The 12,808-nt window shown below is 55.4% G+C and overlaps 5 protein-coding genes across 5 annotated transcripts in view; 2 read left to right on the forward strand and 3 right to left on the reverse strand.

Moving 5' to 3' along the window:
- Positions 1-35, forward strand: part of PTSG_12148 (uncharacterized protein) — a 2,671-nt gene extending 2,636 nt beyond the window's left edge. The window contains exon 9 of the mRNA XM_004995117.1: positions 1-35. This exon is cut by the window's left edge and continues 127 nt beyond it. The gene's annotated coding sequence lies outside the window, so the exon portion shown is untranslated.
- PTSG_12149 (uncharacterized protein) lies at positions 18-1,850 on the forward strand. Its single transcript, XM_004995118.1, has 4 exons — positions 18-266; positions 652-750; positions 918-1,011; positions 1,342-1,850. Exons 1-4 carry the CDS (start codon positions 156-158, stop codon positions 1,680-1,682), a joined length of 645 nt encoding a protein of 214 aa, XP_004995175.1. The 5' UTR covers positions 18-155; the 3' UTR covers positions 1,683-1,850.
- Positions 1,769-5,277, reverse strand: PTSG_04278 (uncharacterized protein). The gene is made up of 10 exons (XM_004995119.1): positions 4,681-5,277; positions 4,306-4,389; positions 3,873-4,117; positions 3,560-3,678; positions 3,261-3,376; positions 2,985-3,054; positions 2,771-2,843; positions 2,513-2,598; positions 2,197-2,310; positions 1,769-2,032 (listed from the first exon to the last, which is right to left on the reverse strand). The coding sequence occupies exons 1-10, from the start codon at positions 5,268-5,270 to the stop codon at positions 1,943-1,945; spliced, it is 1,587 nt and encodes a 528-aa protein (XP_004995176.1). The 5' UTR covers positions 5,271-5,277; the 3' UTR covers positions 1,769-1,942.
- A 57-nt stretch (positions 5,278-5,334) lies between these two features.
- PTSG_04279 (TKL protein kinase) lies at positions 5,335-10,292 on the reverse strand. Its single transcript, XM_004995120.1, has 4 exons — positions 10,049-10,292; positions 6,411-9,775; positions 5,795-6,231; positions 5,335-5,609 (listed from the first exon to the last, which is right to left on the reverse strand). The coding sequence occupies exons 1-4, from the start codon at positions 10,163-10,165 to the stop codon at positions 5,509-5,511; spliced, it is 4,020 nt and encodes a 1,339-aa protein (XP_004995177.1). The 5' UTR covers positions 10,166-10,292; the 3' UTR covers positions 5,335-5,508.
- A 224-nt stretch (positions 10,293-10,516) lies between these two features.
- Positions 10,517-12,808, reverse strand: part of PTSG_04280 (uncharacterized protein) — a 6,112-nt gene continuing 3,820 nt past the window's right edge. Inside the window, exons 9-12 of the mRNA XM_004995121.1 lie at positions 12,034-12,149; positions 11,558-11,837; positions 11,273-11,345; positions 10,517-11,059 (exon numbers count right to left, since the gene is read on the reverse strand). Of these exons, the coding sequence (XP_004995178.1) occupies positions 10,849-11,059; positions 11,273-11,345; positions 11,558-11,837; positions 12,034-12,149 (680 nt within the window). The 3' untranslated portion in view covers positions 10,517-10,848. The remainder of the gene's footprint in view (positions 11,060-11,272; positions 11,346-11,557; positions 11,838-12,033; positions 12,150-12,808) is intronic.

A 12,808-nucleotide genomic window follows, 5' to 3' on the forward strand; every position in this document is an offset into this window, starting at 1 on the left:
GGCATTGACGCGAAAGAAAGAAACAAACAAACCAACAAGGAAGGAAGGAAGAGAAGGGTGTGGAGTTCACGCACAACAACAACGCAACGACAACAACGACGACGACGACACGTGTGCACTTCCCAAGCAAGCAAGCAAGAAAGCAAATACACGACATGCGACTGCTGCGGGCGATACGAAGGGGGCGGGCACTGCCGAAGATCATCGAAGCAGGGCACCCCGTCTTGAGGGAGAAGGCAGCACCCATCCAGCGCTCAGATATCACGGTGGGAAGCGTGTGAGTGTGTGTGTGTGTGTGTGTGTGTGTGTGTGTGTGTGTGTGTGTGTGTGTGTGTGTGTGTGTGTGTGTGTGTGTGTGTCTGTGTCTGTGTGTCTGCGTGTGAGTCTGTGTGTGAGTCTGTGTCTGTGTGTCTGTGTCTGTGTCTGTGTGTCTGTGTCTGTGTGTGTCTGTGTCTGTGTGTGTCTGTGTGTCTGTGTGTCTGTGTCTGTGTGTGTTTCTGTTCGTTCCACTCCATTCTTCTCTCTGCATCCATGGTCTCCCCGTCCGTCCCCCTGCATCCACTTGCCCCCCTCCCCGCTCCACTCACTGCGCTTCGACGACCCTCACCTCGATCGCACTGCCACTGCCACTGGCAACGCTCTTGCACACAGGATGGCTCCATCCGGAACCTTGTGGACTCACTGTCAGCCCGGTTACGGGAGGACAAAGGCTTTGGGCTCTGCGCACCTCAGATTGGCGAGTCCTTGCAGGTCAGTGCATGCGCCTCTGTGTGTGTGTGTGTGTGTCTGTCTGTCTGTCTCTATGTGTGTGTGCGTATCCGTCTGTATCTGTGCGTCTGCCTGTGTGTCTGTCTATCTGCTTGAGCAAGCCTCCCGGTCTCCTCGCTCACCACCTCTCTACCACCTACACTGCGCAGCTGTTTGTGATGGAGGTGACACCAGACATGATTGAACTGGAGACCAACTTCCGCGACATCAAGATGCTGGACATGCGGCCCGTCCCGCTCACAGGTAAACAGAGAGAGAGAGGGAGAGAGAGTGTGTGTGTATGTGTGTATGTGTGCGTCTGTGTGCGTCTGTGTGTGTGTGTGTGTGTGTGTGTGTCTGTGTCTGTGTCTGTGTCTGTGTCTGTGTCTGTGCCTGTGTCTGTGTCTGTGTGTTTTGTCTGGCTCTCTGTCTGTCTCTGTGTCAGTGTGTCTCTGTATATCGCTGTCTCCGTAGTGCAATGAATGCTTCATTCGTGCTAGCAGCCATATTCGATGTCACTGTGTCCCACCACACACACACACACACACACACACACACACACACACACACACACACACACACACACACACACAGCGATTGCCAACCCACGGCTCAAGTATGGCAAGAAGATGAGCACGCACCGCGAGAGCTGCCTGAGCATACCAGGATACAGCGCGCACGTGACGCGGCCCGTCGACATCCACCTCACGGGCCTGTGTGCTGTGACGGGCACGGACGTCTCTGTGGCGCTGAGCGGCTGGACAGCGCGCATTGTGCAACACGAGGTCGATCACCTCAACGGGTGCCTGTACACGGACAAGATGGACGCAAGCACGCTCTCCATCAACGAGAACACCGTCAAGTACCTTCACCCGCTTGACGTGCAGAACGACGGCGCAAAGTCCATCAAGCTGCGCAATGAAAACGCCCTCTAGCTCGGGCTATACCATTCACACACACACACGCGCACATTGCTTGGGGACTGTGTATCATGCCTCGCATTGTGCGTTCGTTCGCGTCCATTCACCCATTCATTCATGTCACAGCTGGTGTTTGGTTCGTTCCAATTCTTCGTCTGTACATATAAAGTAGTCATCAGGCAACCCCCACCTCACAGACCGGCATGCGCATGCATATGTGTGCATATTATGTGCGTGTGTGGAAAAGGGGCGTGATGTCGTGGGTCCCTCTCGTGTCATCGCCGCTTTGCTGCAAACATCTCCGCCAGCTGCGCGTCGCGGAAGAGGAGCGGTGGGGATGGCCCGCACCCGCCTACCGTCGCCTCCTGCACACATCACGGGATGGTGGCAGTGGTGGTGGTGGTGGTGGTGGTGGTGGTCATAGTAGGAGGGAACAAATGCAATAGCGCAGCTGCAAGTGACAAAATCAAGCACCCATCGTTCCACCAGCACCAGCATCATCCCCGTTGCACGCCACTGTTCAACGTACCTCTGGTGTTCGATAGGAGAAGACGTCTGGGCGGTTCCTGTCATCGCCATCGTCGAGCACGCCTCGCCACTCCACGGGCTGCTCGAAGCGCAGTGCCCGCGGCCGCAGCTCAATCTACACGTGGGCCGGGGTGGTGATTTGAGATGTGGGGGAAGACGGGGTGGGACGGGATGAGGGGAAGTAAAGAGGGGGGGGAGGTGATGCCGTGCAAGATGTGCAGTGGTGGAAACGCAGGGAAGTGCAGCAACAGCTGTCGCTCACGCACTCACTCGCCCACCCGCAATATCACAGCCGACGAGCCTGCATGGAAGCGCACCTCTCTGATCCACTTGTCGTATGCGGCCTGGCCGCGCTGTTTCGCCTCCCGCCGCAGCTCAGCCTGCCGCCGCCGCTTCTCCCGCTCTGACGCGTGGGCGTCGTGTGAAGGTGGTGGTCGTCGTGGTAGCGTTGTGGATTGGTGGGCAGAGGCGGTTTGCGCATGAACTGTGTGGTTTCTTCCATTGAACATCGTGCAAACAAGTCAAACACACACACGCACACGCACACACGCACACACACACGTCAATGAGCCGACCTTCTGCGTCTGCCTTGCGGCGCCTGAGATGATAGTCGTAGAGCCATTCCTTGTAGTTCTCTTCCGTTTCGTGCTGCTCCCACACACGCACGTAAGCACACACACACACACATTGTCGTAAAACTTGAGCGAGTGCTGAGGAGTGTGATGTGAACAAATCACAACCAACCAACACCTTCCTCGCACACATGTGTACATGTGCATGTCGGCTCACCATGAGTTCCTCGAGCCGCGCCTTGCGTCGTTGCTCCTCTTTCTTCTTCTTTGCTGCTTCCCGGCGTTTCCTGCCCAAACGGTTGATGCCAGTAGTGCGCGCAGTCAGGCCACAAAGCAACTCAGGCATACTCACAAGTACACAACACACACACACACGCCACAACACTCAGCACACACACACACAATCACACACACACACACACAATCACAACACTCAACACACACACAACACAACACATGCACAAGTACACCACAGCCCAAAAATGCACTACACCTTGCCCTGCGTGCGCGCTTGTCCCTGTTGAGCCATCGCTCATACTCCTGGTGCCCGCGGTCCCTGAGCGCCTGTTGCCGCCGCTTCTCCTCCAACTCCTTCGCCAGCTGCTCCTCCTGGTGGACGCGGTGAGATGATGATGGTGATGTTGGTGGTAGCGTCAGCACGTGGTCAATTGCCTCAACACACACACACACACACACACACACGCTCAAACACACACACACGCTCAAACACACAAACAAGCACACACAAACAAGCACACACACACACACACTCACAGAGACACACAAAATCACCTCCTTCTTGCGTTGCTTTGCTGCCTCGTTCTTCTGCTGCCGCTCCTTGTGCTTGATCCACTCCGCGTGTGTCATGGCCGACGATGACGCTGCACGGCCACCGCCACCCGCACCTTTCCCTGCACCATGAGTTGGTTTCGGTGCAGTCGTGAGTTTGGAGGACGGGTGGTGCTGTTTGCCAACTGAAGACCAGCGTGTTTGACGGTCAGCACACACACACACACACACACACACACACACACACACACACACACACACACACACACACACACACACACACACACACACGCACGCACGCACACAGCTAATGTACCTGCGCTGATAGTGTGCGTGCCCGTCTCGCCCTCCACGACGATGGAGCCATCCACCGTGGTTCGCTTCCGTGTGCGTGTCTGGCCCTTGCCGCTGCGTGGCTTGCTTTTCCCCTTTGTCCTCGATGCCGATGCTGCCTTGCTTGTCGAGGTCTTCTTGGCGTCGCGCTTGTGATATGGCTCCAGCGACGACAGCTTGCGGTTGCGGTAGTTAAGGCGGTCCGTGTACAGGTTGCGGTACAGATACCTGACCAGAACCAAGCGTCAAAGCAAGCAGTGGAGTGGGGTGGAGTGGAATGGGTGACATTAACAATCGTGCTATGACTCGACTCAACAGCAGCGTACGCTCGGATCATATGTCGTTGTCGAGCAACAACAAAGAACAGAGGAGAGCAATAGCGCTGGCATGCGCAGGTGTGATGCACACACACATACGCAAGAGAATCGCGGTCTGGAAGCGGGGTGCCGCCGGGTGATTGTCGGCCAGAGCTGGACACGGTGTCGTCCATGGACAGCTCGCTGCAGGCATGAGCTTGCACATGTGAGAACGTCGGTTGCAGTCGCAGACACGAGATTGTCGAAGCATCACAAGTGCGCACAGGTACACCTTGAAAGGACCCTGCACCTTGCATACACACATACACACACACATTCACACACACACACACACACACACACACACACACACACACACAGTCACACCTTCACACATTTATACGCACACATGCGCACACACACACACCCCTTCACACATTCACACCCACACATATGCTTCACTCACATATTCACGCGTACGCGCGTTGTGCTCACCTGAGAATAGCCTCGTACCACGGGTGCTGATGGGGTGCCTCTGAAAGCCTGCGTGCAACGTGGCGTCGATACCAAGGCCGCTGACTCTCTGCCTGCGCCTGACCCTGGTCATCCCCGCCCTCGTTGTCGCTGTCGCTGTCGCTGTGGAGTGGCGTGCGATGTTGTGCTGTTCGCCTGCGGGAGGGCGCAGCTGCTGTTCTGTCGTAGGAGGCACCGCCCTTCATCACTGTAGATGTTGGCCTTGTGCGCACTGCTCGAGACCCAAGCGCACGTCGCGCAGACTGAGAGTCGCCGAGTCTCTTCTGTGGGCTGTCACTGTCAAGGGCAACCTCGTTGCCAATCACTGCCACATCTCCATCCTCATCCTCATCCTCATCCTCAATATCGTTGTACATCCGCAGCCGTTGCAGGTCACGCTCCAGTGACTGCAGCAACTCTGCGGGCCCAGTACGGCGTCCACTGCCACCTCGCCGCGCACTCTTCCTTCCTCCCTTCCCCTCGCGCCCACTGCCCTTTCCACTGCCACTGCCTGTGGAGGACGAGGAGGACGCGGACGAGAAGCGCACATCCACCACAGAAACGTCTTCCATCTCGACCGTTACAGGGAAAATGTGAAGGCGCTGGTTCAAGTCCTGCATACGTTTCTGTGTGTGTGTTTTTTTGAAGACTCGAGGCCTAGAGGCGTCGAGGCACAGACCTCAGGACCTAGGGACCTCACCCTCACAGACACACGTACACAAAGCTACACGGGCACAAAGCTCTACAGACACACCTACACAAACCTACACACACACACACACACACACACACACACACACAGCTGCACAATCAAGCAAAGTGGTGGTCTTTCAATTCTCCAAACGACGGGCGCTCATGCGGGTTCTGCGCCATGCACTTGTACGTCAGCGACTGGAACCACTCGGGGATGGCTGAGAGAAGGGGGGGGGGTGATGTGTGGTGGGCGAGAGATGCGTGGTAGGCGAGTGGGTGAGGAGAAGAATCCGCAAGCGACCCAGACACACACACATGCAGATACCTACATACAAACACACTCACACACTCACAAGCTCACACACACTCACGCACTGACGCACTCACACAATAAGCTTCTCACCAGCTTTTTCGCTGTCGTCAAACTTGAGGCGCTTCCCCTCCGTCAAGAGCTTCGCAATGGCTGTCAGCAGTGGCCCTCTGAAGTCACTGCCCTTCTCCTGCTCAATCAAGTCGGGGGTGCGCTGGGTCGCCACCTCCCACATGAGCACGCCAAAGCTGAAGATGTCTGCTTCGAAGCTACACTTGTCACCCGTCAGTGCCTCTGGTGCCATGTACAGCGGTGTGCCCACGCCAGCTGCCAGCGCCGTGCCCGCCATCGTTTGCAGTCCAGCTTGCTGGTTGTATTCGGGGCCATCACCATCATCATCACGACTGGACGATAGGCGGGTGCGCTGTCGTTGGTGCCTGTCACGGGTGAAGCACCGGCGGATGGACCCGAAATCCGTAATCTTGGCACGAAGCGATGATGAAACAAGCACGTTGACGCTCTTCAAGTCTCTGTTGGCAGTGAACGGTTGTGGTCATGGTGGGGTGAGTCGAAGCAGGAGCTCGTGGGGTTGGGTGAAGCAGGGACTTGATGCTTGCAGGCACACAAACAAACAAACAAACAAACAAACAAACAAACAAACAAACAAACACATTACAGACACACACACACACACATACAATCAACCCACCGGTGCATCTGGTCGAGGCTGTGGGTAAAGGCCATGCCACTGGCGACATCGCGCAGTAGCCGCAGTTTCAAGTCCCACACAGTCATCGTCTCAGGCCTTCTATCGCTTTCAGTGCTCACCAACGTCAATTCTTCACCCACGATGTCAGATGTTGTTACATCCTGCCTTGCACCATCTTCACTACTTCGCTCCCCTTGTTCCGCCTCCCTCAACACATTCTCCATGTCCTTCCCCAGCAGGTCCTTGAGCGATCCCAGAGCAACAAACTCCAGCACAAGGAACGGGCTGCCGTTGGGGTCTGTGCCCGCCCCAAAGAACCGCACCACATTCGGGTGGCGTGTCCGTTGCAGGAACTCCACCTCCTTCTCAAATTCCTGCACCGTGTTCTCGTCAAACATCATCACCCCTTGCTGCAGTACTTTCACTGCCACCATGACTGTGTCCCACTCCGCCTTGAACACCACGCCAAAAGCACCCGCAGCAACACGCTCAACAAGTCTCAGCTCACCATACTCAATCTCCCACGCCTTCTTCAGCGCCATCACCTCCTCGTCCATCTCCACCAGCAACTGCTCCTGCAGGCCGATGCGTTTCGTCAGGCCACGGTAGTGGCGTGACAGCCACGCCACGAACAGGCCGAAGAACAGCCCGCCAATCACGGAGCCAGCGGCAACGCCAGCGATGTTGGGCTCATCTAACACACACCGTCCATCTGATGTCATCTTGAAACCCCGCGCGCACGTGCAGTGGAAGGAGAACACAATCTGCGGCGTAAATGTGAAGAGATCACTCTGTCGACGCAGATCCCGGTTTGACAGCTGAAGCGCACATTCAATCGGCGCATCAGTGAGTTGGAGGATGGGAGGGGTGGACCGGCTTGGAAGAGGGACCAGGTCAGCCGTCCAATCTTGTTCTTCTGACAAGACAACTGATCTCTCTGTCACGCGATTGATCTCCTCCAGTTGACCCAACCACGTGTTGCCAGAAAGATCTATCACATCCGCTCGCTGAAGGCAGTTGCGTGCAGTTGCCGCCGCTTGTCGTGTGTCAATGGTTCCGGCCAAGTTGCGGGCGAAGAGAATGCGTCTGCCCCAGCGTGTACACAGCGCAGCAACGGGCAGGAAATTGGTGTTGCTGATGTCGAGGATGTCAATCGGAGGAGCGTCGATAGAAGTGAGGTGGGTGCACCCGGACATATTCAGCTCACGCAGCGGATTGTGGACGGTGACAGACCGCAGGTGCTCGTTGTCGTTCAGAAGGATGGAGTGGAATGTTCTGTCAGCACACAACTCAATGGCTTCGTAGTTCGTGTTGGCGATGCGAAGCTCTCGCACGCTTTTTGCGAGCAGCATGCACACCTTGCTGATTGGGAGCGTGGCGTTGCTGGCGCCCGGCCAGCCCACATGCAGGGCATCGAGACTCAGCGACGGGAGGCGTTCAAGTAATGGGATCACGGAAGTGACGTCGACATTCTCCAAACTGAGCACTGATAACGGCGCGACGCTACCGATGTTGGCGTCCGTCAACACTGCCTTGGACTCTGCTTGGGGAGACGCATCGAGCTCAAGGATGTCGAGGTTGGACAAACGAAGAAGTGGCGCCAAGTCCATGTGCTTGATTTCGTGGTTCTGCAGCCGCATGGTTTTCAGGGCAGGCGCGAGGGTGACGTCTGGCAGCTCCTGCATGGGGTTGCTGCTCAAGCCAAACCTGCGAAAGGCAGGCAATTCTTTGGACAGATGCAACTCCGTCAGGTGATTGTTGTTGAGGTTAAGGGCAACCAAGGAAGGCAGGGACGCTCCTGCAAGCACATTGTCGATGGAGTGAAGATCGTTGTTGGCGAAAGACACCAGTCGCAGGTCTGGGGTGTTGGCGAACAAATTGGGTGGAAGCTGGGTGAGATGGCTGTTTGCACAGAAGAACTCGTCGAGAAAGCGGTTGAACTGAAGTAGGTCGTCAGGCATGGACGTCAGCTCGTTCCTCGACAAGTCAAGGACCTTCAGCGCCGCCAAGTCCTCGAGTACGCCTGGTGGCAGCGAAGACAGGCGGTTGTTGAAGATTTGCAGCCCCTGCAGATATGACAGACCAGAGAAGATGGTCTTGGGCAGGGACGTGATGAAGTTTCCCGCCAAGTTCAACACAGTGAGGCGCGTGTTCTTTCGGAATAGCGTTGCTGGCAAGCTGGTGAGGAGCATGTCCTCGAGACTCAGATGATCCAGCTTGGGCAGCCCAGCAAAAACGTGAGCGTCAAGCTCTGTGATGGGGTTCTGATGCAGCTGAAGCTTTGTGAGGCTCATGAGACGATGGAACAGGTCGAAATGGATGGTGCTGATTTCGTTGGCAAACAGGGTCAGCACCTGCAGCTGAGTGAGGTCATCGAATGCCCGTGATTCAATCTCAGAAATGAGGTTCTCGCCAAGAAGCAGCTGCTGCAGGACTGGCAAGCCCTTGAAATCGTCCTTTGCGATGCCACGGATGCGGTTGTTGTGCAAGCTGAGGGTTGACAGCGAGGTCATGCCAGATACGTCTGGGACAGATGTGAGGGAATTGTTGTGCAAGTCCATGTGGACGAGCTCGTGTGAGAGGGCAAAGCCGTCGGTGCCGAGTGCTCGAAGCACTTTGCTGTCGCAGATATTGATGGTATCGACGCTTGTCATTGGGTTGAGCACGCTCAACTGAAGCGTGGGAAACTGCACGCCCATGGCCGAGAAAGAGCGGCACATCGTCCAATTGCCGTTGGTCACAACCCACTCCAGCGCTTCTGCTTCAATGTGCCCATTCAATACAAGCCTGGTCACCCGCGGAGAGATGCTGCGCAATGTGCTTGCATCTGTTTCTTCATCGGGCGACTCGGTGTCCTCGACTGAGATTACAAGGCTGCCGTTGATTGTCGGACCAGGACACGAGCCATCGACCACGCTCGCCAGCGTGCACTGCCCTGCATGTACAACAGGGTCTTGATTTCGTCGCACTCGGCTGTGTTGGGGTTGTGACTGTTGTTGGAACGGTAGCTTGGTCGTTGCGTTGTTGCGGCGGATGTCATTCACCTTCTCTTCCACGTGCGCGGTGGTGGTTGTCAACAGTGGAGCCGGTGGTGTCCTGTGATCTCCTTCAAGATGTTGTTTGTCTTTGCTGCTGTCCTCATTTCGATCGTCACACCCAAACGCAGTCATCATGCGATGAATTGGAGACAGGTCGACAAGCGAAGAGAGTAGCGTGTTTTCCCGTGTCGTTTTGTGTCCGGTCGTAGTGTCATTGTGACTGCCGTTGTGTATCTTGTCGACATGGTGCTTGGGGAAGAACGGGACGTCGTGCGCTTCAAGCACACGCGCCATGCTGTCCAGTGTGCCGTGTACATCCGAGCAGAGCTAGCGAACATAGGAGAGAGGTGGGGTGGGTAAAGATGCGTGCATGCAAGCATGTGAGTGAAAGTGACAGGGAAAGCGTGGAAGTGCACGCGTTGATATGTGTGTGTGTGTGTGTATGTGTGTGTGTGTGTGTGTGTGTGTGTGTGTGTGTGTGTGTGTGTGTGTGTGTGTGTGTGTGTGGGCGGCACGAGGAGAGGAGACGGAGTGTATTCATTCTCCCAATGCACACGACAAACAAAACAACAGGACAACAAGGACAACAGAACACCACACCTGATTGTTGTGGGCGAAAGCGTTTGCAGTGGTTGAGCGTGCATGTGCGTTGGCGATCATGGTGGCAACCACCAACACTTGCAGTGTTGCCACAGCCACCATCATTGTTCCTTGCATGGCTCGGCCGAGCAAGGCAAGCAAGAAAGTAGGAAGGGAAGGAAGGGCTGCGGGGTGTTGTGGTTGGTTGCTTGGTTGGCTGCTTGGAGCGTGCTGCGGACAGTGGTGGTGGAGCGGCAAATTTCACCGTGTCGAAAATGCGCAACATCTTTCGCCAATGTTCTTCAAAGCAGCAGCTGCTGCACTTCGTGCTGTCTGTCGTGAGTTGCCTTCCCTTCTGCCCGTGCTTCCACCAGCCAGCCAGCAGCGCAGCCTTCCCTCTTCCCGCCGGCCGTCGCACATGAGCACATGCCTACATGCGAGTATGCACTGACACAGTACGAAGAAGGATAAAGATGACATTCCACCACATCGTGGTCTCTGTTTACTCTCTGTTTACATTTCATTGTGTTTTCAAGGTCCAATAGTCCAATCAATACAATCAATCCATCCACCACCACGATTTGCAGCGCATACAGACTTACAGACACACACACGGTTACATTACACATTCATCATTCGTCACTGCATCCATCACGCACCCACATCCAAGAGTCCAGGGGTCCAGCTGCGCCCAGCTTGCCAGCAAGCATACACGCGTCACCCTCAAACCAACTCTTCCGCTCAGCTGCGAACGCATAACTCACACCCCACCCATCACACAGCAAAAGCAGCAGAGTTCCAGCCATTGGACTTGGAGTGGATTACACGCTTTCAAGATGCTGCCATGGGGTGCTGGGTTGGTCGACGGGCGCGACGCGGTAGATGCTGTTGAGGTCTTTACCACCACACGTCTGCAAGGGGTTACCGACACAGGGCCAGCTGCAATTCGATGCCGGCGCAGCGCCCTGGCTGCCGTAGGTTGACCCGCAGTAGCACCCTACACCGCCATCGCCCACGCCGAAGAAATTATGCCTGCAGGCAAGCAAAACAGAGAACAGCGGAAGCAGACGTGTTAGTATTGACGCTGTGAGCGAGCAAAAGGCGTCACCATCACAACAACGGCGTCACCATCACAACAACGGCAGCACACTCACAACAAGCGGCCTTGAAGACGATTGCAACACCCACGCGCGCACACACCTACACATGCAGACACACAATTAACAGAAAGCCTCGAGAACGTACCCTTGACAAAGGGCGTTGCACACGTCCACGTCCATGTTCCCAAACAAGGGTTTGCTTACATTGCTGCACGTGCCTGTGATCACCAAAGAAAGCAAGGCAGAACATCGTGTGTGTAGTAGTTGTGAGGAAAATGAAGAGAGTAGCAGGAGGACGTGTCATCATGGAGCATGGAGACACACAGACAGACAGACAGACACACACACAGACACACAGACACACAGACACACAGACAGACACACAGACAGACACACAGACAGACACACAGACACACACACACACACAGACCTGTGATGACGATGGGCAAGTCGCATTTGCCTAGGATATGGTTGTGGAAGCAGCCGACAAAGTTCTGCTGGGGAACAGGTGGACAGCGGGGTCCCGGGCACAGGCGCGGGCCACACCGCGTGCGAAAGTGCGGGTTGGTCTGAAGGCAGCGGGTCGAGTTGCATACGCCCGCTGGCTGCCAGTTCTCCGGGGTGAGTGTGCAGTTGGGCCATGCTGGCGACGTTGCCTTGCTGTCGGGTGCCGCGCAGATGGCAAACTCGCTCTTGGACCCTCGTGCCATCTGTGACGCGTGCATGAGGCGGTGGAGAGGCGGGTGAGTTTTGGTGAGAGAAGAAAGAGTGTGTGCATGGGTCCGTTGGGCATGCATGTGCTTGAGGAGGGCACGGCGATGACTTGTATGCACGGACAAGGCAGAACAAGAAACCGCCAACAACACAACACAACACAACACAACACAACACAACACACACACACACCTGGTCTGGCACGATGGAGATGGTGGACAGGTGTTTGAGCCGTGCTTCCTCCAAGCGAAGACGAATCAATCCATACTCGGTGCTCTTGGGGTGGATGGGCTTTGTTTCTGCCGGGTCTGTGGTGTTTGAAAAGTGCATTGACAGCCAAAGCACATGAACAGAGGCGTTTGCTGCACATAGACGCACAGGCAGGTAGACATACAGACGCACACACACACACACACACACACACACACACACACGACCACACACACACACACACACTGGCTCTCAGACAAATGGTTAGATACACTCACCTCTCTACTTTTTTTTTTGATTTTTTTTTTTTTTTTTTTTGTGTGTACTAGGAAAAAAAACAGGGTCCGGGGCAAGTGAAACGCGAGAAATCGGTCGTGCTTACATCGTGTACTTGATGACGAGCAGATGTTGGTAGTGTCAGACCCCCAAAGTAAAACGGCTCGCGACTGCAGCCACTGACACCGCCGTATCGCGGAAACATGGAGCATCATGATCCCACTTAGAGCTCGTGGAAGTTGAAGGGGTGTAGGTCAAGATGCGAGGAGGAAGCAATCGATGAGAGGGTACATTGACCAGGATTAGAAGTAAGTGCATACAGGTGATGCGATAGCTAGACGAGTAGAGTCAGCAGCATGCGGGGGATATTTACCTTAGCCAGCGGTATTTTAGCGGACGCTCAGACTTCGGTGAGGAAGCTAGTGAGGGATTTGGGATGGCGTCCGTACGTGTCGAGTGATGCAGACGTACATACGAAAGG

Source organism: Salpingoeca rosetta, assembly GCF_000188695.1.
Source record: "Salpingoeca rosetta unplaced genomic scaffold supercont1.9, whole genome shotgun sequence".
Taxonomy (NCBI): Eukaryota; class Choanoflagellata; order Craspedida; family Salpingoecidae; genus Salpingoeca; species Salpingoeca rosetta.

Coding starts and splice junctions, on each gene's coding strand:
- PTSG_12149 (XM_004995118.1), top strand. CDS start 156: ATGCGACTGCTGCGGGCGATACGAAGGGGGCGGGCACTGCCGAAGATC. Junction 751..917: donor AGATTGGCGAGTCCTTGCAG/GTCAGTGCATGC, acceptor TACACTGCGCAG/CTGTTTGTGATGGAGGTGAC. Junction 1,012..1,341: donor GCGGCCCGTCCCGCTCACAG/GTAAACAGAGAG, acceptor ACACACACACAG/CGATTGCCAACCCACGGCTC.
- PTSG_04278 (XM_004995119.1), bottom strand. CDS start 5,270: ATGGAAGACGTTTCTGTGGTGGATGTGCGCTTCTCGTCCGCGTCCTCC. Junction 4,390..4,680: donor TGGTACGAGGCTATTCTCAG/GTGAGCACAACG, acceptor TCATGCCTGCAG/CGAGCTGTCCATGGACGACA. Junction 2,311..2,512: donor ACGACAAGTGGATCAGAGAG/GTGCGCTTCCAT, acceptor GCCCACGTGTAG/ATTGAGCTGCGGCCGCGGGC.
- PTSG_04279 (XM_004995120.1), bottom strand. CDS start 10,165: ATGCAAGGAACAATGATGGTGGCTGTGGCAACACTGCAAGTGTTGGTG. Junction 9,776..10,048: donor CTTTCGCCCACAACAATCAG/GTGTGGTGTTCT, acceptor TATGTTCGCTAG/CTCTGCTCGGATGTACACGG. Junction 5,610..5,794: donor TGACGACAGCGAAAAAGCTG/GTGAGAAGCTTA, acceptor CCCTTCTCTCAG/CCATCCCCGAGTGGTTCCAG.